This window comes from Polypterus senegalus, chromosome 1 (assembly GCF_016835505.1).
Source record: "Polypterus senegalus isolate Bchr_013 chromosome 1, ASM1683550v1, whole genome shotgun sequence".
Lineage (NCBI taxonomy): Eukaryota > Metazoa > Chordata > Cladistia > Polypteriformes > Polypteridae > Polypterus > Polypterus senegalus.
The window spans coordinates 189,746,810-189,771,509 of record NC_053154.1 but is presented as its reverse complement, the minus strand read 5'-3'; the positions used below and the strand labels follow the sequence as shown (position 1 = coordinate 189,771,509).

The 24,700-nt window shown below is 39.5% G+C and overlaps 1 protein-coding gene across 1 annotated transcript in view; it reads left to right on the top strand.

The window, feature by feature from the left end:
• ece2a (endothelin converting enzyme 2a) overlaps positions 1-24,700 on the top strand; it is a 95,895-nt gene that overhangs the window by 38,054 nt on the left and 33,141 nt on the right. The window contains exon 2 of the mRNA XM_039765352.1: positions 11,088-11,371. Within this exon, the coding sequence (XP_039621286.1) occupies positions 11,088-11,371 (284 nt within the window). The remainder of the gene's footprint in view (positions 1-11,087; positions 11,372-24,700) is intronic.

Here is a 24,700-nt window from a genome sequence, read left to right as displayed (position 1 = left end):
GCCCAGACTTGAATCCGATTGAACATCTCTGGAGAGATCTTAAAATGGTTGAACACTGACGCTTCCCATCCAACCTGATGGAGCTTGAGAGGTGCTGCAAAGAGGAATGGGCGAAACTGGCCAAGGATAGGTGTGCTAAGCTTGTGGCATCATATTCAAAAAGACTTGAGGCTGTAATTGCTGCCAAAGGTGCATCAACAAAGCATTGAGCAAAGGCTGTGAATACTTATGTACAGTACATGTGATTTCTCAGTTTTTTTATTTTTAATAAATTTGCAAAAACCTCAAGTAAACTTTTTCACTTTGTCATTATGGAGTTTTGTGATGCACTGTGTGTGTGTATATATATACTGTATATATATATGTGTAATATATATATATATATATATATATATATATATATATATATGTATATATATATATGTATATATGTGTGTAATATATATATATGTGTATATATATATATATATATATATGTATATATATGTATCTATAATAATAAAAGGCAAAGCCCTCACTGATTGACTCACTCACTCACTCACTCATCACTAATTCTCCAACTTCCCATGTAGGTAGAAAGCTGAAAATTGGCAGGCCTTTTCCTTACAGCATACTTACAAAAGTTAAGCAGGTTTCATTTCGGAATTCTACACGTAACGGTCATAACGGTCAATAATGGTCGACAACGTCCGCCATGTTGAACTTTCTTATTTATGGCTCCATCTTCATGAAATTTGGTAGGCGGCTTCCCTGCGCTAACCGAAACCGCTGTACTTACTTATTTCGATGGTATGACGCCACTGTCGGCCGCCATATTGAACTTTCCAACGTCGCCAATTTTCAAACTTCCCGTGTAGGTAGAAGGCTGACCCCATCTTCACGAAATTTGGTAGGTGGCTTCCCTGCGCTAACCAAAACCGATGTATGTACTTATTTCGGTGGTATGATGCCACTGTCAGCCGCCATATTGAACTTTTCAACAGTCTTTGTTACTTATGGGCACATCTTCAAGAAATTTGGTACACGGGTTCCCAACGCTAACTGAATCCTACTCACGTACATATATACATCCATAGCCTGCAGCTCGGTCGCCGTGTGAGGCGGCATTGGGTCCCCCATCCCAACGCCTCCCACGTTGTTGGCTGCCTGCCTATATAAGACCGTCTGTTGCTCCAGTCTCTACATTCCCTTCCTTGCTTCGCCTCGGGATTCACGTCTCCCTACTGATAACTACAGCCTTTTTGTTTAATCCACGGCTTTTCCACTGTTTTATTGTTTGTTTATTACAATTATAGTTATTGTGTAGGTATTTTACACTTACTTTACATTGCTCAGGTACCCATTTCCTTTATCATTCCAACCCCCATTACCATGTCTATCGAGATGATCATATTGCACGGCCATATCAGGCTCACTCTTGATATCCGGAGGAACATTGTGTCTTATGTATTGAATGACTGGGACAGGTTCAAGGTGTGGACTGATGACGGTACAGGAGATAATTATATTACACAGGAGCACTAGAAGAGTGGAATGCTTAAGCCCTTCACCTATACATCTGCATGTGAGTTGATGGCTGCCGGTGAATTGTTCGGTTGTCGCTTTCAAGTGTACTGAAATTGCCAAATGTTTTACACCTTTTGACAACCGCCAATGCCTCTTAAACATCTTAGATTGACAGGTGATGATTTCAGTAGTGGACATTTTGATGTTTATGAATGTTTAAACTCTCAAAAGCTGGATGTGAAGTTATCGATGAAACCGGTTGTATACTTACAACGCTTGACAGATGCCGAATGTCTCTTCAACACAAGTCCTACAAATATTGTCGTAATTGAAACAAACCATGAAACTGAAACCAATTATGACAGCAGCAATCCAAGCTGTGAGGTTTGAAACAAGATTACTGTTCACATGGTCAACTGTAAGTTGCATGCTCAAGAGTAAGCTCAGCGCACAGCTTGGTCATATTACAACCGTAGGGCCGAACTCACAATGTGGTATACAAAGAGATCCTTAACAAATAATTATTGATATATTTTCCCTCGGTTTAAAAAGGTTTAATTTTCTTCTTAATAAATATTTTAAGGCAGTACTTCACCTCTGCGAAGCGCGGGTATTTTGCTAGTATATATATATATATATATATATATATATACATGACAGCAACACTCATAACAGTGACAAAACAATTACATTGACAATCATGTTACGTTATTTTTGAAATGTTTCCTTTTCTTTTTCATAACTTCTTTAACACACTACTTCTCCACTGCGAAGCGCGGGTATTTTGCTGGTATACTAATAAAAGGCAAAGCCCTCACTGATTCACTCATCACTAATTCTCCAACTTCCTATGTAGGTAGAAGGCTGAAATTTGGCAGGCTCATTCCTTACAGGTTACTTACAAAAGTTAAGCAGGTTTCATTTCAAAATTCTACGCGTACCAGTCATAACTGAATCCTACTTACGCACATATATACGTCCATAGCCTGCAGCTCGGTCGCCGTGTGAGGCGGAGTTGCGTCCCCCATCCCCACGCCTCCCACGTAATTGGCTGCCTGCCCAAATGTCAGATGCCGACAGATGCCGAATGTCACTTCAACACAAGTCCTGCAAATACTAACGTAATTGAAACAAACCATGAAACTCAAACCGATTATGACAGCAGCAATCCAAGCTGTGAGAAAACAGTGAAAAGGAGGCATGTCAGACGCAGCTAGACGGAAGCAACTTCGTGAAACATACTCACAGAAAAATCCACAAGTTAATAGACACACTGACGCTAAATACTCGCAGGCAAATCCACAAGTTCATAGAGACGCTGTCTCTAAATACTCACAGAAAAATCCACAAGTTAATAGACATGCTGTTGCTCAATACTCGCAGGGAAATCCACAAGTTAATAGACATGCTGTCGCTAAATATTCGCAGGCAAATCCACAAGTTCATAGAGACGCTGCTGCTAAATACTCGCAGGCAAATCCACAAGTTAATACCGGGAATGCCTGTTAAACAACTTAGATTCATGAGTAGCGATTTGGGTAGTGAACACTTCGATGAATGAAACCTGTTATCTTTACAACAGTTGACAAACACGTAATGTAACTTGAACACAACACGTCCTCCAAATACGAACCTGATTGAAAGTAATAATGATAATCAAATCCTTGATGACAGCAACATTCATAACAGTGACAAAACAATTACATTGACATTCATGTTACATTATTTTTTAAATGTTTCCTTTTCTTTTTCATAACTTCTTTAACACACTACTTCTCCTCTGCGAAGGGAGACTAGGGAGATGAGACGTGATCTTCTCAGAAGATAATGTGACGTTCAGCGAGACAAGGTAGTCAGACATCATTTAAAACAAGTTCACGGACATCTAACCTAGCAGTTGTTGGAATGCGTTTGGCAGACACACTTCATGTGCTCCCAGCTCTTAAGACAACGACAAGCAGAAAATGCAGCCCGCCAGCAGCAGCAAGCCAGCAGATGATCCGACTGATTCTCTTTAGCATGCGTTTAGCCCCAAACTCCCCCCCCCTTTAATAACATGAGCCTCAATATATTTTATGTAGTGTATTTTGTTATCCAATGTAAAATAGTCAAAGTAATTTATTTATAAATAACATATGTTACTGTAATTTAGTTTATATTTAGATGCTGTTGTTTTTCTGGAGGAGGAATAAAAGAGATGAGAGTAATGTTTACCCAGTTTTGTTTTCTAGACGTTTTAACTGAAATTCTGCACAAGATCTTCCCATCTGGATTTTTTTTTTGTTATTGTATTCTTGCATCCAACTTGCTTATCCAAATTATTATTATTTTTTTAGTTCTGCAAATGTAAAAATTTTCCTTCCTAGGTTATTTTTGCTCCTAATCCCGACTCCTTCACCTTTGGAAAATTATCTCATGTCTGTAAATCCCATGCATGTTTACCAGTGATGTTGTTAGATGCCTCCCCCACATTTTCAGTTTTACCTAGTCTGCATCTACTGTAGGATATTTTTTATTTACACCCTGTCTGCAACTTTTAATTTCTGTCACAATGGTGTCACTCCTCGCGTCATTTCTAGCAGTCCATCGCTAAGATACCTTCACACCTTTCACTTCCATGTGATCTGTTATATACCCTTTTAATTTCAATCTAGCTTATTGAAAGGCTTCTTCTCCTCCTTTTTAATTTCAGCTGCCTTTTGTTAGGGTACCATCCCACCTTTTCAATTCTCATAGCTTGTTGCTAGGATACAATCCCGCCATGTCATTTCCACCCAACCTGTTGCTAGGCAGCACCCCTCCTTAATTTTAGCTATCCTTTCTAGGTTACATGAAGTTTTTGCCCAGCCTTTTACCTAGGGTGCACAACCACATTTTTGTTTCCCTTTACAGCTTCCCTTTACAGCTTACACAGGTTTTTCAAACACTTTTTTTACCATCAGGCTTGTTATTTTGCTCCCCCCACCCATTCTTCTTTCATAGCCAGCACAGTGGCAGACAGCCTTACTTTTTAATTTTTTTTTTTCTATTTCATTGTTCTTATAGTCTTTAAATTCTCTTTTTTGGAGCTAGCATTTTTTCTTTCCTTTAATATTAAAATGGACGCAGCTTTTTGATTGTAACATGTTTAGGGTGAGCTGATTAACTGGATGGGGGTAGATTACATGGGAAATACAAGGCCAAGTTAATGAGCATGTACCTGCAATCGTGGGCTTGGCACTTTGCCTCTATTTATCATTGTCACAGGGAAGCATGAGCTGGTAAATCTGTATATTGTTTGTTGCTGTGCCTTGACAAACCATACATGATATTATTAAACCTGCTTAAGGTCGGGTGGGGTTCATCCTGTCCCAATCGCATCAGAGAAGACAAAAGCCAGTCCTTAATAGGGTGTCAGTCCATCCCCTTGTACAAGCATATGTCTTTGCATTCATATGGGATCAATCCCTCTTTTTAATTCTAACATAAACCCATTTTAAATTATCTTCTCGCTAGTTAACTCAGTGTCAGATACGGCTATCAGCTTTAGAGGTCAGGAGGAGCAAGTCTGTTTTGGCATCTAATCCTCATAATATATCACCAGATATGGAATTAATCCACTTGCCAGTATTTAAATCTTCAAGCAACTGTCCCAGAATGGCATCATCTGGACACAAATGTGTTGTTTTCAAATTGAGAGTACTAATTGTATAAATATCACCAACATTTACACCCCACCCAAAAGAGACCCACCTGTGATCACAAGGCCTCTGTGCATATAACTGACTCAAGGTTCCTGTTCCATGTTACAGTATTACTGCTCCAGTTACCTTTTTGTGCCAGATAGCAATGTTTACGGCGCCTAGTCACTTAATTGTGTAGGCTCCTCTTCAGCATCAGAGAAACTGTGGAAAACTGGTGTAGGGGCCTGTGGTGAGCTTGAATTGGAACTAGATCCCCTAAAGTTTAAAACCCCTTAACACCATCAGTTATAATATGAACTTGCAGGGACCTGGTTGTGAGCGATACAGGCACCTTTGTAGTACCTTACTGTTTTTGGAACTGTGTTAATAAGGAGACATACAACAACTTTACATAAGACTATTGTAGTCCTGCTAGAAAAGATGAAGGATAAAGAAGATTCTGCCTCAGGAGTTTATCTGCACTGAGATGTAAGTCTGTCATTCTCTAATGCAAGCTTTTAAAAGCATTAGTGCTTGGGTGGCTGCATCCAGCCATTTCTATTTTGTCCCAGTAGGCTTAATGTGTATTCTGGGAGAATTAAAGCCCACCGCAGCCTCAATATCCTCTCACAGTATAAGAACATTTTCTGCTCTGGGCACTCTGAAGCCTTGCTTTTACGCGCTAATGTATTAGTTTAGCATTGGGGTACAGTTACTTAACTGTTTTTGATTTTCCCTTTCTGACTTATGGCCTGCCCTTCCAGCTACCTTAGAGGCCTATCAGTAGCTTGCCCACCCCCCCAACAGCTAATCAAAGATAGAACCCTCTAAACAGCATTATGACAGGGGTTGCCCTGTTTTTGGGTCCATCAGTGTCCTAATGGTGTGGTTTGCCCTGGACTGGGTCATTGGTCTTTTATCTTTTATTTCATAAATCAGAGAAAATCTGATTAAAATGTAAATGATAATGTTAAAATATATCTGCATTAAAATTTTTAAAAATACATTTAAACATACATTATATGCTGTATTTACTCTTCAGATTAAGCAGATAGACATGTTGCATCAAGTAAGTTTACAAGTAATAGCCATAAACAAAGTAATTGTGAAAATAATATTCCTGGTTCTTTATTATTACAAGCAAGAACATACAAGGAGACATTGCCTATACATTAATAGCTTTGAACACATATATTTGTGTACTTAAAGTTGATAAAAGAGAAAATTAGCTGTATCCTTTTGCTGCTTTCACTTCTTAGGGGGATGTTTTTTGTGACAACTTCTTTGACATTCATATACATGCAACAAATGTTACATTGTGCACTTTGTCTGCAGACAAATATGCTTGTTACTGCAATTTGCATAGAAAGTGAGTACATTACAAAACACAACAAACTGAAGCAAGTGTTTAAAGCTGAGAAATAAAGATGTAGTCACAAGACAGTTATTCAAATGGTGGTACGGCCAATAACTTGGAGTGATTTTGATATCACCAGGGCCACATTCAGGCATTACTGGGCCAACATAGAATGTACAAAAAGCAGAAAACAGCAATGCATGAATATTTTGTGGCTTTAGGAGTCTTTAGAAAGCATTAAATGGAAATTAAATTGCCAAATTCTGTCTGGTTCCTGGTTTCTAGTGGAAGAGGAGCAAAAGTGACCGCTAGGGGACTTCATCCACTTTCTTGATAAAAATAGTAACACTTGCATGTGATCTTCCTTTTCTAAACACAAAATGGGCTTTGAAATTTTCATAATTCCCCCATTATAAGAATCTGGCAAGACTGCACAGGGAGAGGTCTCATATTCTAGGTGAGGCAGTAGAATTTCAAATGAAACAAGGCCACAGCATCATTTAAAATTGTGCCAACATGGCACTTTGAGATGGTCCGTGGTTAAGAAATGCAGTGATTTACAGAGTGGTACAAAGTCCCTATACATTAACACAATCAATATGCATCAATAATCTGTTAGTGACACACATAATTATTATGTCTCATGTGAACACTAAGCCTATTGGCCAATATAAGAGAGCAAAAAATGGTATTATGATAATAAACTGCAGTAGGGGCCAGTTAAGTTTATCTTACCTTAAACTTTATGATTTTGTATCTAAACTCAAATACAATGAAACAAATCTATATCTTCACTCAGCCAATATAAATTTTAGCTTATGCTGTCCATAATTGTTTCTTTTACTTCCCACAGAATACATTACTTTTTAATGCCACCAGAAGTAGTTGGGTTTTCTATTTATCAATCGGGCCATATCAGTGTTCACATTATACGTTTTTAATTTCTGTCAGAAATCATATCTGACATGCACCTGATGAATTTTCTTCAGAAAAACTAGAAATGCTATTGTTTTTTTTTTTTTTTGGAGAATGATCAAAACACTGTTTAACTTTCCCTAATGATCAATGCCAGTCTTTCTTTAACTGATGTTTAAAGAGTTGTGCTAGGTATACTAGGGCTGACTTTGCTTTGCTAAGGTCATCAGGTGTGACCATGAAAATTGGGGTGGATTGGTGCTACAGTTTGGCAAAGCTGAGTTTGGTCATTGTAACTGATTGGGCTCCATAGATATATAGAAATCAGATTCGGAGTAGATTGATCTTGTGTAGCAGTGCACAGTTAAATCAAATGGAAGCTAAAACTCAAAGTTATCAACCCATCTATAAAATAATAGTGATTTTCTATATAATTCAATCCCACTTAATTCAGTTCAGGCCCTTAGGAAGTGGGATCCTACCTAGTAGCATCTAGTGCAATACAGGAACCAACCCTAGACAGTGCAGTAATCTACTAAATAGTCTGCTCACGCATACACCCACCCTTTCTAACATTCATATGGAGCCAGTTTAGGAATTACAAACAAACAAACTCTCATATCTTGGGTAATGGGAGGAGATCTGTTGCACCCAAACAAAGCATGGGGAGACCGCATCTGTACTCTGATTCATGAGTCAATAGTTTTAACTTTTAAAAACTATTTCAAAACTTTAAACGAGATATATATATATATATATATATATATATATATATATATATATGCCACTGTAAGAAGGATTGGGTAATGCTGCTTGTTGCAGCTTCCTGTTTTATCCATTGACTTTAGGGCCTTTTTCTGTGAACTTTGACAGCAAAAACCAGGGTCAGTCTTTACCACCACCTTTTCTCATTCAAATGCACATTATGTTTGGAAATATGTACAACTCACTAACCAGGGAGCTTGCTTTCTAAGATATGAAACCAGCTCATTGACCGGTGGGCTATTTCTGCTGGACATTTTTGGCCATCCTCTTAATCAGGTAAAATATTCTCATGGGTATGGGTCATGGCATTACTATGTCACACTTTCCTATACAACTCTCCTTAATGACAAGATGGCATTTAATCCTCTAGGTAGAGTTCTGTCACTTGACAGGTGTGGTATAGTTACGGATAAAAGCCACTTCACCATATTTTGGATATTGTTTTGTATATAGTTTAATTTTCATGCATGTGAGGTCCAATCATTTTGTAAGAGCTTGTGGATTGGGCAGTACATTTACTTTTTCAAGGTGTTTCTTTCACTGACCTGCTTGTGTTTGATATGTTAACTTGGTTCTTCTAATTCTTATGAATGCATTGGACACTTATTGAGGCTATATTTCCCATCTCAGAAAATTGGCCACATCAGTGATTTTTTTTTATTTCTTTCAATTTTTTACAGATGATATGTTAACTAGCTTATACAGTATAGGTTTTCTGTATGAATATGAGTCATCCATTAATGCGGGGCTATGAAGTGTCAGTGGTGTCAAGGAGTGTTGGTGGAGATTGAGACTTCCCGCCTCCACAAATAAGACAGTTAAATTACTTTTCCCTGTCATGCAGTTCAGATTCATTTAGACTTTGCTGCAGCAGATTCTTGACACATGTTTGGCAGATCCCTGGGGCTCATAATATCAGTTTGATGCAGGTATGTAGTCTTGTTTAGAAGTCTTCCTACTTGATAACTGCTGGAAATCATGTCAATTAAGGCACGTTGTGAGTAAGATGAAGTTAGACCTGAGTGTGAATTTCGATACATTGCTCTTGAAAGACCATAAAGCATACAAATGCAAGAAACAAGTAGGCATCATTCTTTGAGTGCTAGAATTCCTCAGTAATTTTGCCACATGCTCTGTTTTCTTGCCATTCTGCTTTGAAGCAGCATAAGAGTAGGCTTCTATTTACACCATGCATGCAAGAACTACTGTGTTGTTCTGGCTTATTAGCACAACCTCACATTTTTTGGTGCTGAGCCACCAGTTTCCAGTCCGTTTCAGAGGTGATAATAAGCAATTCTGCACTGAGAGGTGAACATCCAGCATCTTTTTCTTTACTTCCCTTCCAGTTTTAAAGATGTGGTTGGTGTGGAGCTATAGGAAGAACTTTGCAATTAAGTCCCTTTAGATCATAAACGTTGTGTCTTTTACCATTATACCTTCAGGGTAAGCATTCATTCAGTGAAAGTCAGTAGTTAGGATTAAAGAAAAATAGAGACAATATAGTCTGACACCCTAGCAGAGATATAATGTGAAGTCAGAGACCTCTTTTTTGGATTTTTCATCTACCAAGACCAAATTTTTTTTTTTCCTCTTTCTCTCTATGGAACCAAAAGTTATATCTTAAAGACAATCAACTTTGGGCTGCACAAAAAGAATGTGTAAAACACTTGTGGGAATACTTTTGCACATGTTTTGCTTCTTTTGTTTACTGCATTTTCTTCTTTATTTCTTAACACTCATCTTCCTTAAGTGGAAAGCAGGCATCACAGTTGTCAGCTTCATCAGTAGCAGCATCTTGCCCAATGTTCATATCTGCTGAACTTCTGATGCCAACGCCCCATCTCATCTCTGTGTCTGCTCAACCACATGACATTAACTGTCCTTATTCACCTTCTGACACCTTGAGCATATACACTATATTTTGTTTCTTCATTTTTGCATTGATTTAAGCATATATTTATGCCTACAATATTGTGGCAGTGTCTCTCTTTTGTGTTGTTAATAAAGTATAGCCATAAAGCATGTGCACAGTAGATAACATAATGCAAACTACTGTCTTTCTGTTTGAGTTTAGTGCTTATTTTTTTATTTATGATAAAGCAGTCAGCCATGTAGTTAGTCAGGAAGGCCCCTTGCTAGTGCCACTGACCTGTCAGGCTCTGGGTGTGAAACAGTGAGGAGGTTGACCTGGTCTTGAATAATATGCTGCACTTGGCAGCTGGGCAGCCTGAGGCATAAGGGCAGCTTTCCAGAGAAGCATGTCCACTCCCCTGATTAATAGTGCAAGTAGGCAGCTCATTACAAACAGGATTAGGAACATCCTCAGGTTTTTGAAAAGTGCTACAGAGGACAGGTGGAAATTTTTTGATACAGTTTAATCATGTATATAATACTTATGGATCACCAACCAAGATTTAATCTGACAGTGCTGCAATGAAAATTTTCAGGCAGCTGCTTTTATTTCCTCATCTTTTTCAGTCAACTGTTAGTTCTCTGTTATTGTGACTGCAGGTTTGCTTCAAGCCCTTAACTGTTCCTTTTCTTTTAAAGCTTCCACTTTAAAATTTTTGTTCCTCAGAATAATGATCTGATCTGCTTTACAAAAAGGAATAGCAGAGATTTATCAAGACTATAAAAGTTTTTTCATCATACTAATCATTCAAGCTACCAAAAACTGTTGTTAAATTCTTGTCCTGCCTAATTTTACTTTATCATATGTTAGTTTCCACTTCCAAAAATTCATGCTTTTATTCCTGAAGTAATCTCAGGAATGAGCTTCCAGAGGGTCAAACATAAGCCACTGTCTTTCAGGGAGTGCCCAGTAGGTATGTGAAAGACATTCAGGTATTGCCGTCAACTGTGTCATGCTCTTTTTGTTGCAGGCTGTGGAAACAGCACCCTGAGTTTTGACTTGTATTGTTCTGGCTTCACCAACATCACCAATATAGACTACTCTTCAGTGTGTATCAGCAACATGGCTGCTAAACATCCCAACTGTCGAGGACTGGAGTGGTATCAAATGGATGCCCGTAAATTGAGCTTTTCTGACAGCTGCTTTGACGTAGTTCTGGAGAAGGGTACACTGGATGCCATGCTAGCAGATGAGAGAGATCCCTGGAATATGTCCCCTGAAACAGCAAAAACTTTGCAGTGTATTCTAAAAGAGGTGAGAGCTGATTATATTGTATTCTTTAATATTTGTCAGAACTGCATGCTACTTGACACCAGACTCCAATGGGAACCACTTTTTATTTGCATGACCTTGATGCATCTCGCATTTGTTATAGTTATCAAAAGTCAGGCACTGTTGAGCAGGTAGAACATGCTAAATGCTGACTAAGTGAGGCAGAGACCTGTAGAAATCTTGTAGTATTGTGCGCCCTCCCTTTGGAAATTTGAAATGCTAAGGACACGTCTTGGCTATTATGTGTTTATTTCGTTAGCAAGATCCCAATTGTTCCAAAGATGTAACTGATTAATATGTTTTCATTATCTTGGAAACACGGTACATCTTAGGACTTGGTGGCTAAGCTGGGGCTTTCCCAGGATTCTTGAGCATTATAGGTAATTTACCATCTTTTTGTGTATATCTTACACTTCCCATTTCATAGAAACAATTACTCTACACCCAAGTATAGCATTCTCATTACTCATTCTCAGAGTCCTTATCACTTATTATTTTTGCTTTTTGTGACTCTCATAGTATTTTACTTGTACATTTTCATAATGCTCTTACCTAAACCATTTCAGTTCATACTTTCTTAGTCATCCTCTTTAGAAGTATTTGACTTATGAATTTCCTAATCCTGCACATACTCAGGCTTGACCCAATTGAAGTTACTCTCATAGGGGCATATCGTTGTACAGTACTGTCATGTAGTGATTGCAGAGTTCATGTTCCTTCAGCAGAAATTATAACCATCACATCCCCACTTCTGCCTTATTCTGGAATTCAGCTAGATTCCAGATTAGTCCAGCTGATCATTAGTGCCATTCATCTGGTAGAGAATTATGGAAGTGCCAATCCCTATCTTCCGGCACACTTCTCTGTTCTCTGGACTCTATGCACCCTCTGCTGTTCACAGCTACCACTATTGCAGAGTCAACATTTTAGAGACTTTCTATCCCTGGGAACCTAACGACTGACTAGATGTTTCTTCTGTTGCATTTTTCATTGCATCAAACCTACTTAATAGCAGAAAGCAAGGACCAACTCTTGACATAGTGTCTGTCTGTCTCTGTATACCCTAAAACACCCAGACTCACTAATATAAGGACACTTTAGAGTAACAAATTCATTTGACATACATCTTTGAGAGATGGGATATAAAAGAGAGTTCCCATTAAAAAAAAAATCCATTCAGGCATGCAAATTCCACCAGGCCATTATTAGAACCAAGTTTTATGGTGCCCTGTAGTTAACAGTGCTAACCTTTGTGCCATAGTGACTTCATACTTTATTGTATGAAACAGTTACATTTGTGTTTTTTTTTTTTTTGTTTGTTTGTTTTTAATAATTTATAATGTAAACTCCCGTAGTCAAACTCATTTTCTTTCCTCACAGCCACTATGTTTTGTCTGCCATTCTGTTTGCTGTTACTGCTGTGTGGCTTGTGAATGTCAGCTATGAATTTTGATTGTTTTTTTATAATGAGATAGCTATTCAGAGTAGAAAATCAGTCTTATCCTCTGCATGTATGCTCCTGCTTGGAGTGAGCTAATGAGCAGCCTGTCTTTTACAAAAATAAAAAACACAAGGAAAAGCAAGAGCAAGCGAGTGAGAGACAGAGCTAGTGAGTCTAAGGAAGACTTTCATCAGGAGTTCACTTTGTGAATTTTTCATTATAAAAAGAGAGGCAAAAAAAATCTGCGCTTTTGAAAAATTTTGGTGTGACGCAAATGAAAAATGTCTTTGTAGAGGCATCAAAGGCTTTTTTGCTCCACAGCCATTAGACCCTGGCACATTTTATTGGCAGTGAAATCCATGATAATTGGGAACTGGGGAATTTTTTTGGGTGCATTTGGGTGGCAGATATTTTTAACTGACCACCTTCATACTAAACCTCTAGCATGAGCACCCACTCTCTTCTCTTTCCATTACATTCTCCAGCACCAAATCTATCCCTGCCAGGCCCTGTTCTGCTGTTTACTTCTGACATTCTTGACTTATCACATATCAGTCCAACATGCCTTTACTACAGTTGCCTCATGTCATCACCCATCTTCTCCACGTCACTAGTTTCATGTCTTCCACCTTGTCAAACTCTTAACCTAATCCATTTTCTGGTAGCAAGAGTTCCCTGGAGTGCATAGTGATCAATTTTATTAGGCAACCTTTTGTCAGCTGGCTTCACCATGCACTCGTACTTTTCCCATCAGGCAATCATTTTCATCTATTTCCCCATTCTTAAAAACCAAGGCTACAGTCCCTAACTGATTATCACTATATGCTTTTGTTCATATTTTATGTGTCTCTACTGTATCTTTTTAGGAAGCTTATCCATATTTGCTGTTTAGAGTTAAAGTATTTACCCTATATCTCAGATGGACAGCGACTAACAGTGACATTACTTCTATCTTTCTCCTAATATATATTATCCCATTCTCTTGTTACCACATGTCAGTGAACCTTGAAAAGACCAAAGATTTTGTGCTGATTTCCTAAATGTATGGAGTTAACCTTACTGGTTTCTTGTTCAGTCTGTGCATCGTTAACAGTTTTAATTCAATGAATAACCTTGGTGTTATTCATCTTACTGGCAGAATGGACTTTTATTTAGGCCACTTGGTATTTTTGTTATTAAATCAACAACTGCTCTTACTATTAATTGTTTCCTTTCCATGCATGAGAATGCAAATTGACAAAATTCATGAAACTTAGTTTTGGCTGGATGAGTGAAAAAAGAAATTGGCCCTGCTTTAGTGTCGTCTCGCTTAGAAATATGGTTGCTTGGGTAATTGATGAGGGTAGTGGAGGGAGTTTATAATGGTAATTTAGCACACAGAAAGTGGGTATCTTATGAGTCATAATGAATAAATTAAGTATTCTCTTTAGTAGAAATCATAGATAGATAGATATATAGATAGATACTTAATTAATCCCAAGGGGAAATTCACAAATTCATTCCTGTAGAGAGAGAGAGAGAGAGAGAGAGAGACAGAGAGAGAGGAGGGTGTTAAGCAGCTTTAGGGCTATAGCAGGGTAACAAAGAGAAAGTGTTGCGGACGTTCTGCTAGAGGAAATGAGACTGTCTTCTGGGCAGTAGTCAGCTGCCATCTCCAGGAATTCACAGCTCTGTCTTCACATGGTTAACTTCACTGATTCAATGAGGTGTGAAATTTATTTCCAAGTCTTGCAACTCGCCTGAGTCATCCTTATCGTTTCCAGAGCAACACTTTGGTATATCAGCTTTCTCAAACATTTTAATAACTAATCTTTAGTTGTTCTCAGTGCTGGCTAGAGGCACAGCCCTGCGTTCTTTTACTGGTATGTCTTTCTCTTATATCAGATTACTTGTTAATTGTACCATTAAAATAGAATAATTTTTCAGCCATACCCTCCAGGCTGATACTTCTGAAGCTGATACACTCACATATTCATCACACTAATCTTCTTCTTCTTTTGGCTGCTTCCGTTAGGGGTTGCCACAGTGGATCATCTTCTTTCGTATCTTTTTGTCCTCTGCATCTTGTTCTGTTACACCCATCACCTGCAATTCCTCTCTCACCACATCCATAAACCTTCGCTTAGGCCTTCCTCTTTTCCTCTTCCCTGGCAGCTCTATCCTTAGCATCCTTCTCTCAATATACTCCGCATCTCTCCTCTGCACATGTCCAAACCAATGCAATCTTGCCTCTCTGACTTTGTCTCCCAACCATCCAACTTGAGCTGACCCTCTAATGTACTCATTTCTAATCCTATCCATCCTCGTCACACCCAGTGCGAATCATAGCATCTTTAACTCTGCCACCTCCAGCTCTGTCTCCTGCTTTCTGGTCAGTGCCACCGTCTCCAACCCCTATAACATAGCTGGTCTCACTACCGTCCTGTAGACCTTCCCTTTCACTCTTGCTGATATCCGTCTGTCACAAATTACTCCTGACACTCTTCTCCACCCATTCCACCCTGCCTGCACTCTCTTTTTCACCTCTCTTCCACAATCCATATTACTCTGTACTGTTGATCCCAAGTATTTAAACTCATCCACCTTTGCCAAGTCTACTCCCTGTATCCTCACCATTCCACTGACCTCCCTCTCATTTACACACATATATTCTGTCTTGTTCCTACTGACCTTCATTCCTCTCCTCTCTAGAGCTTATCTCCACCTCTCCAGGGTCTCCTCAACCTGCTCCCTACTATTGCTACAGATCACAATGTCATCAGCAAACGTCATAGTCCACGGGGACTCCTGTCTAGTCTCATCTGTCAACCTGTCCATCACCATTGCAAATAAGAAAGGGCTCAGAGCCGATCCCTGATGTAATCCCACCTCTGACTTGGATGCATCCATCAATCCTACCCCAGACCTCACCACTGTCACACTTCCCTCGTACATATCCTGTACAACTCTTACGTACTTCTCTGCCACTCCCGACTTCCTCATACAATACCACAGCTCCTCTTGAGGCACCTTGTCATATGCTTCCTCATTTGAGAGTACGTTTCCATCTTTATCCTTTATCGCCCTAACCTGCTGCACATCTTTCCCACCTCGGTCCCTCTGTCTAGCCAATCAGTACCAGGTCCTTTTCACCCTCCTTAGTGTCCAACCTCTCTTACAACTCATCATATGCCTTTTCTTTAGCCTTCGCCACCTTCACCTTGTGCCTTATCTCCTTGTACTCTTGTCTACTTTCTGCATCTCTCTGACTATCCCACTTCTTCTTTGCCATCCTCTTCCTCTGTATACTCTCCTGTATTTCCTCATTCCACCACCAGATTTCCTTTTCCTCCTTCCTCTTTCCAAATGTCACGCCAAGCACCCTTCTTGCTGTCACCCTTGCTACATCTGCTGTAGTTTCCCAGCTGTCTGGTAACTCTTCACTGCCACCCAGTGCCTGTCTCACCTCCTCCCTAAATTCATCTTCCTTTTTCAACTTCCACCATTTGATCCTTGGCTCTGCCCTCACTGTCTTCCTCTTCTTGATCTCGAACGTCATCCTACAGACCACCATCCTATGCTGCTTAACTACACTTTCCCCTGCCACCACTTTGCAGTCTTCAGTCTTCTTCAGATCAACTCTTCTGCATAGGATGTAATCTACCTGTGTGCATCTTCCTCCACTCTTGTACATAACCCTATGTTCCTCGCTCTTCTTAAAATACATATTCACCACAGCCATGTCCATCCTTTTGGCAAAATCCACTATCCTCTGACCTTCTTCATTCTTCTCCTTGACACCATACCTACCCATCACCTCCTTGTCTCCACTGTTCCCTTCACCAACATGCCCATTGAAATCTGCTCCAATCACCACTTTCTGTCCCTTGGGTACACTGTTCATCACTTCATCCAACTCATTCCAAAAAATCTTCTTTCTCACCAATTGTACACCCAACTTGCGGTGCATATGCACTAACAACATTCAGAATAACCCCTACCCCATTTCTCCTCCCATCCACACCATGATAGAACAATCCACCTCCAATCCACCTGGCCTTACTCCATTTAGTCTCTTGCACACACAATATATCAACCTTCATTCTCTCCATCATATATGCTAGCTCTCTCCCCTTATCAGTCATACAGCCAACATTCAAAGTTCCTACCCTCCGTTCCACTCTCTTTACTTTCCTTCTCTCCTCCTGCCTCCGGACACGTCTCCCAATCCCCCTTCTTCTACAGCCAACAGTAGCTCAATTTCAACCAGCACCCTGTTGGCTAACAGTACTGTTGGCAGTTGTGGCTCGACCAATCCAGTATGGAAATTTGTATTGTTGTCCACATATTAATTTGGCAAAATTTTACACCACATGCCCTTCCTGACGTAACCCTCCCCATTTATTCGGGCTAGGCACCGGCATGAAGAAACACATTGGTTTGTGCATCCCCTGTGGCTGGGTTATATTCATCACACTAATGAAGATTAAAAAAAACTTAAGCATATGTAACCATGAGCTAGGATTGGAGATGTCCTTTGTCAGAAAGAATTGGATTTTTCATAGCTTATCTAGTGTCTGTCTGTAACAGCCGCTTCAGCTAGGAAAGGTATCATTTGTCATATGTGGTTCTCTACTACAGGAATTCTTTTATCAGTTGCATTGACATATAATTGTACTTGCCCAGCTTCATGGAGACAACTCCTTCATAGTATGTGTGTGAATGTCAGTCTAGCTTGGCAAAGTGGTCCTCATCTTCATTGTTTTGTGTGCAAGTCCACCCATACATCCAGCTCAACAGGGTTCCACCTCCTGTTATGTGCAAGCATACCTTGGTAAAGGTATGCTTTCCACTGCTGTATGCATATAATGTTTGTGTGCGAGCATGGTGGGTACATGCATGCCATGCATTACAGACAGATGAATCTCCTAGTGGATGCAGAGTATGTGTGTGCTTCCATCATGAAGGAATAACCACCCCACCATGAAACTCCACTGTTGTTTGCATGTGCAAACATTTTCACACTGTGTATGTTTGTATACTTATTCATCTTGTTAAATAAAACACCCCCCATAGCTTTAGTGTTTGTGCATATACACAATTATTTGTCTCCTTTCATGCGCAATCTTGTCAGCATAGTTTTTTATATGCCATTTTCAAATTTTTCTTGGATAAAATTTTGAAAAAATCATCGTGTTCTAGTACTGATGGATATAGACCCCCAGTCTCTGCTCAGTTGTTAAAGTCTTGGGTGACAAAGCATTCAGACTTGAAGAGCTTACTGAGACATGGGAACTCCTAATCTTCATTATTGAAATATTAGTACTGGAAGGATTTGCTGAGCCCATTCTTACTGGAAATTACAGTTTAACTCTGAACGCTCCTTGGTTTTGCTTACAGGTGTAAACAGATTGTTAAATACTCCAGAATTTCTGTAAAGTGACATATCCCTCTTGTGCCACCAGCTGTTTGGTTCGACTCCCAAGTGTCTGTTAGAGAGAGAGAGAACCTCACATATGGATGTCATTGCACAGAAGAGTTACATTTTTTCTATTGTAACCAAGCATTTTGTTTTTCCATTAAGAATTAAAGATTTCAAGTCCACACTGTTGTTCTATTACCCTGTTAGGAAGCAGACCCCACTCTCACAACTCTCTGATCACATCACTGCCTTACAAGGTGCAAATCTGCCTCCCTCCTACCTCACTGTTACCTACTTTAGAGTTCTCCTCCTAGTCTTCTTCTTCTCTTTGTAGGCTTTTGTTGCCTTCCATTATGTCTGCATTTCAGCCCCTTAAATCTTTCCTCCTCCTTACAAGCTCAGTGTTTACTGGCTCTGCTTTCCTCCACCTGCTGTTCTGCCCACACCTCACCACCCAAAATCCATAGCCTCTCTGGATTTACTGATGAGCTCTTGTCCCTCATCTGCTGCCTCAGCACTGCAAGAGAGCAGCCAATTGCTTGCTAATCATTTGGTTCCAGTTCAGAGGGACGGCAAGGACAGCAAACGAGGGGAATGCAAACGCCGGCTGAGTCACCAGCAGGGATTTTGTTTTATGAGCTACGTGGGTGTGCGTCTGCGGGGGTGTGCAGTGTGTTCACAGTTGGTATCAGGCTGTCTCCTCTGCCTACTGCATGCTGCTCTCTTTCTCTGTCTCCCATCCCCCAGGCCTTCCTCTCTGAATCTGTCCTGCGGCATTTTTACATTGGCTTGCTCATGACTTTTGGTGGATGTGACTGTTAGGGTGCTTGTATTAAACTGAAAATAGCAAACCTGCCTCCTTTGGAGCAAGCTTGTACAAGTAGAATTCTTGGTTTGAATATCCAATACACTTTCTTTCAAGTTATTTGCCAAGGAACCTAAGAAAATATGAAGGCATGAGTGGGTGCTGTGCTACCTCGGAACACCTTTTCTACCTTAAAGTGTAGAGGTTTTGCAGATAGCCACCGATTCATTCTGGATCCTGGCCCATGACCACCTGCTTCTCTGTTTTGCAGTAAATCCTGAACATTATTCATTCAGTCCTGGTTGGTTTTCCCCCTGAGAACAACCCATAGTGCCATATGCGAGGCAAAATCCAATTGCCCACTGAATAGCCATTAACACAGCTTGTCATTAATATTGTTCTAGCTTTGTCCCATTCAATCAGAAACTCCTACATTTTGTTGTATTTTGTGTACATATTAACCAAAGGAAAAATTAAACTGAAGAGGAAGGTTAGTTCTTCGACCAAGGGTTGAAATTCAGACCCTCAGAATCCTTTGATCATTTTTCTCCCCTGCTTCCAATGTGCTGCTTCCTTGAGAGGGGCTATTTGAAGACAAAAAATAAAGCATTTGTGTCCAGCAATTCTTATGGTTAATTGTATTTCAAGTACTGACTCCAGCATATATTCATAACCCTTCATCTCTTATCTTGATAGAGTACTGCTAATGAGCATCTCCAAGTTTAGGTTAAGAGGCTGAAAGTGAAGTAATGTCACATTCAACTTAAATCCAAGTTGAGCCTACAGCCATTTACACCTAATGTGTTTTAGAGTTTCTTCATCCACCATTGTAGATGTTTTGAATTTCAATTTGCCATCCATTTTTTCCCGATACAAATACTGAGCCTTTGTGCCACCAACCACCCTTTGCCATGTCCCCTCATGTTCTAGCTTAGATAGGAACTCCCAGTATTGATGTAAGAGGCTGCGATTTGCATGATTAATACAAAATCATCACTCTAACAGAATCACTGCTATCTGTTGGCTCACTGGAATCTTTTTCTTTATTTGTGACTTTTAACAGGGAAACCTATCCAGTGACAGTTGCTTTTGTCTGAAGAGTCACTACACTTGAACACAAAATATAAAAAATGCTTTACGCACTGTAAGGTTTATAAACTCTTTTGGGATTCCCCCCAATGGGACAACATGCGGAAGAGCGTCTCGAAGTAAGAAACTGCAGGCTCCCAGCGCTGTAGCAGTTCGCCATAAAAGAGAATCAGAAAAGATCGCGTTCATCCTATAAGCGCCTGCCGTCAATGGGTGATGCAAGGAACATTATAAATGCAAGAGCACAGTATTACTTGGCCACTAACCTGGACACGACCCTGCCTGATTGCTGTGTCTCTGTATAGGAGAGCAGTGGATCCCGCTACAATAAATAACCATGCTGTTCCTGTTTCACGCTGAATAAAGCTGGTTTTGCTAAAGTACTGAGACTCAGCCTTGTGTTTTGGGGTGCATGTTAGGGACTCGCACGTTACAGCATACACACACACACACACGGTCACCATGCTATAGTAAACAGCATATGCTTATACAGATGTTGACTATATGAGTGAGGCACGCCAGCTGAGAACGAGCATGGGAGATGATTACCCAGAATCCCCATGTGATGCTCGGCAGACAAAACATACACGTACTACTCATTGCAAGACCTTGCTCGTTTATCAAGTTAAAATTTATTAAAAATTTTAGCTCATCTTGCAAAACACTCGCAAAACAGATTACTCGCAATTCAAGGTTTCACTGTACTTCTCATTTTCAGGTAAAAGTTGAATGCACGCTCTGGAAAAAATACTTCTTCCCCTTCTAATACTCTCTCTCTGTCTCTCTCTCTCTCACTCTCTCTCGAGATTGAGCCATTCACCAAGTTGAGTGTTAACTTGTATCTTGTTTTGCTCTGCGACAGGCAGTTTGTGATTTCACCACCTCCCACTGGTTGGCATAACAACTGATATTTTGTGTTATGGTTAAGCTTCTTTATTTGTTGTTGTTTTGTTCTTGAATTAGCAAAGTGGAGCAGTGCTTGTGCCTTAACAGTTTTCTAACCTAATTCTCTCTGCTACAGCTGATTATTGATTCATTTTTTCTCTCTTGCCCAAATCCCTTGCTGCCACATTGTGGGGCTGAGAGCTTTTAGAAGCAAAAAATATAAATAATCCTCATCAGCAGAGATCATGCCATGATTAGAGCTCAAACCTACTCTTTCAAATAAAGTCTAATTTAATGCATTATCAGTCTTTATCTGTCTCCAATCAGATTTCACTCTCCCCGTTGGCTTTCTTTTTCAGTTCTTCTGCTAGTGTAACATAATGAACTGTCTTGATTCAAAGTGAAGCTGATGAGTAAGGTATGGTCTCTCATTAAGACCTAGAGTAGGAGGAGGCCTGACTAATGTGGCTGATAATACCGCTAGGTGACCCAGCAAGTCTCTCCTAATGTTTGCATCCCTCTCACTAATCCATATTTTTACTCGTATCGTAGTGGTAGTTTGATATGTAGGGAGAATCTTATAATTTTCTGATCATCCCTAATACATAATGAGAAAATCATCCATCCAACCATCCATTTTCAATACCCGCTTATCCAGAGCAGGATTGTGGGAAAGATGGAGTCTATCCCAGTAAGCAGTGGGTTCAGGATAGGCGCAGTCCCTGGATAGGGTGCCAGTTCATTGCAGGGGGAACAAGCACACACATGCAAACACCGTACACACCCACCAGGGCCAATTTAGCATCACAAGTTTTCCTAGCGTGTGTGTCTTTGGACAGTGGGAGGAAACCAGATCATACAGAGGAAACCCACATGGACAAAGAGAGATGAGAAAATAATTCAGCCTTTATTTAAATTATTCCTTTTACAGAGTATGACATCATCAGTTATACGATAATGCAGTTCACATTGCACAGTCATTAAAATATTTGATAAAGCAGAATAAAATAAAGTTAAAACAAGCAAAAAGATCTGATAATACGAAACAGTTGTTTAAAAATTAGAGATGACAAACCACATTGTGGTGATGTAGTTAAAAAATTATTTTAAAGATCATAATGAACATGCATGTAAGTGATCTGAAATGCAAAGGCGAGGAAGCAAAAACAGTTTGAAAGTTAACATTGATTAATCCTCAAGGGCAGATGAAGTGAAAGAGTTGTAATGATAAGAAACCATAGAAATAAATACCTCTATCATACTACATGACTTTTCCAGAGTTGTTCAGTTGCAGACTTTATTTACATTATATTAACAAGCCTCAGCAGTTGTGGCATGCTTCTGTGACTTCCAGTCGTGTATTAACAGTACATTAAAATGTATTCACTTAACGGATGCTTTTGACCAAAGCTACTTACAGAAGAGGTCAATGTATTTGAGTAAACATAAGTCAGGGGGACTGACTTGAAATGAGTACCACAGGACAAGTTAAAAAATTGAACATCACAATTGAAGAGCTAAAAACCAAACAACACCATAAACTAATTAGTCTTTTCCTTAATTCCAAGAACCTATCAAAGCTATTATCAGTTATACACATATTCACAGAACAAAAGGGTCATCAAATGCTTCTTAAACACAGTCAGGAAGTCAACAGTTCAGATGAAGGTGGTAGCTTGCCCTACCAGCTAGGAGCTACACATGAAATTGATATTGATTGATATTTGATACCATGTAGAGTTGGCATCACCAGACACTATTAATTAGCGGATCTGAGTGGGATAGAAAAAGCATAGGACTTAATGAGTGCTTCTGTGACCCATTGACTAGTTTTTAGGAAGCATCAAGGATCTGTATTTAATGTGTGCTGCAACAGAGAGCCAGTTTAGCTAACTGAAAACGGGACTGATATGTGACTGTCTCCTCTGGTTGAATACAAGACATGCCACTACATTTTGAATGATCTGCAGCAGCTTGAAGTCCAAGCAGGTGCCATTTTGTACTTTAACCTCCCCAGTGACTCAGTCAAAGTGATCTGCATCTCTCCCAAATATATCTGTTTGATTTTGATCTAAGTTTCAGGGGCAAGCTTGAGTGACTGCTCAGTCAATGTGTACTCACCCTTAAGTATGATGAAGTCAAAAGGAAAGAAAAAAAAAACGGTGTTTTGGTCAGTGCAAACAAAAGAGTGGCTTGTCTGTTCTGTGTCTCCTGTTTGTCATACTATGCATGGCAAAATGAAAAAAGAAAGAACTGCAAAGATTGAGGCTGAACTTGCCATATGTGGAAAACTTTCATACAGCTGCAAGCACTGTTATGCAACAAATCGTCTATGAGAATGCAAGAAGCTTGCAATACTTAAAAAATTTGAAACTGTACTGAAAAATAGTGAGACTCGTGCAATTCGTCATTCTGTGCAATTCCTAGTGAAGTAATCTGACATTTTCAAGACAGCAAAATCCATGTACTGAAGTTTGCCATGCTCTCTGACAAGAACTTATGTAGTGTGCAACTGGACTAATACAATAAAGCTTTGGATTAGTGAGATGAGATTGGCAGCATCATTTTGATATTGGTTGCCAGACAGATTGATTATTTGTTAAGCACTGAGGATGGTTATTTTTAGGTATGTTTTAATGATAAATGCATTGTCCTCAGCAATGTTTTTGGAAAAGCTACTGATGTTTATACATTCTTTTAGTGGCTGAGTAACTTTCTGACCAGTGTTATGTGACTTCTGAGAAGGCTGTTGAGAATGGTACAGTTATCAAAACAGAAGCAGCTTTTTGGTGGATATAGCACAAACTGTGTAATTTCTTTATTAGCATCACATAATAATTACCCTACCCATATTTTTTCAAGTGTTCATATCCAAAACCTAAGTGCACAATTCAATAACGTACAACTTACCGAAAACCTGCTGATCAACAAATTTGGATGGTCCTCCTGTGACTTCAGAAGATGTTTATACTTCAGAGTGATCTATGTTAATCAACGTTTTTGAGCACTCTTTCTCATTTTACTGGCAAGCGCTATTGCTGAGAAAAGCCAAAATAAAAGCAGCCCAACAGTACTTATTATATTGCTCCTTAACCGGTCAAGAAACAGTTGATTAAACCTCCAAATATTTTGACCCCAAAGTGCTAGTTTTAGTCATTACTTGCTGTGTTTATCCATACATGTCAAGCATTAAGGCAAGGTTTACATATCAGGTCACCAAGTAACCCTTGGTCTTCTCTATGCAGTCTTTGCTCCATAACGTTTGTGTAAGATAACCTACCATGAGTGTACTTATCTCTTTTTTTTCTATAGGATCTTAACATCAGTTTTACTTTGATATCATTAATACGTTCTCAGAATTGCTCCTTTATTGGCAACTCCATTTCAACTAATATTTATCTGTGTACCTGCCCCTTTCTCATGTTATCATTGTTACCAGATTTTCATTATCTTATCTGTTTTCTTCCCAACCATGGGAAGTTTTTGTTGCAGTTCCTGCTCCTCCTAGTTTTTTCCATCTCCATCTGTAGGGATTTTTTTTTTTTTTGTAACAGACAGGCTTCTCTACCAAATTTTTATATGGGTTTCTGGGTTTCCAAGCAGATTCTGGCACTTAGGCTGTTTTTGAATTGCTTTTGTCTAAGATGCTATGATTAGCAAAGCCTCATAACCACTTTATTGCTGTTTTGC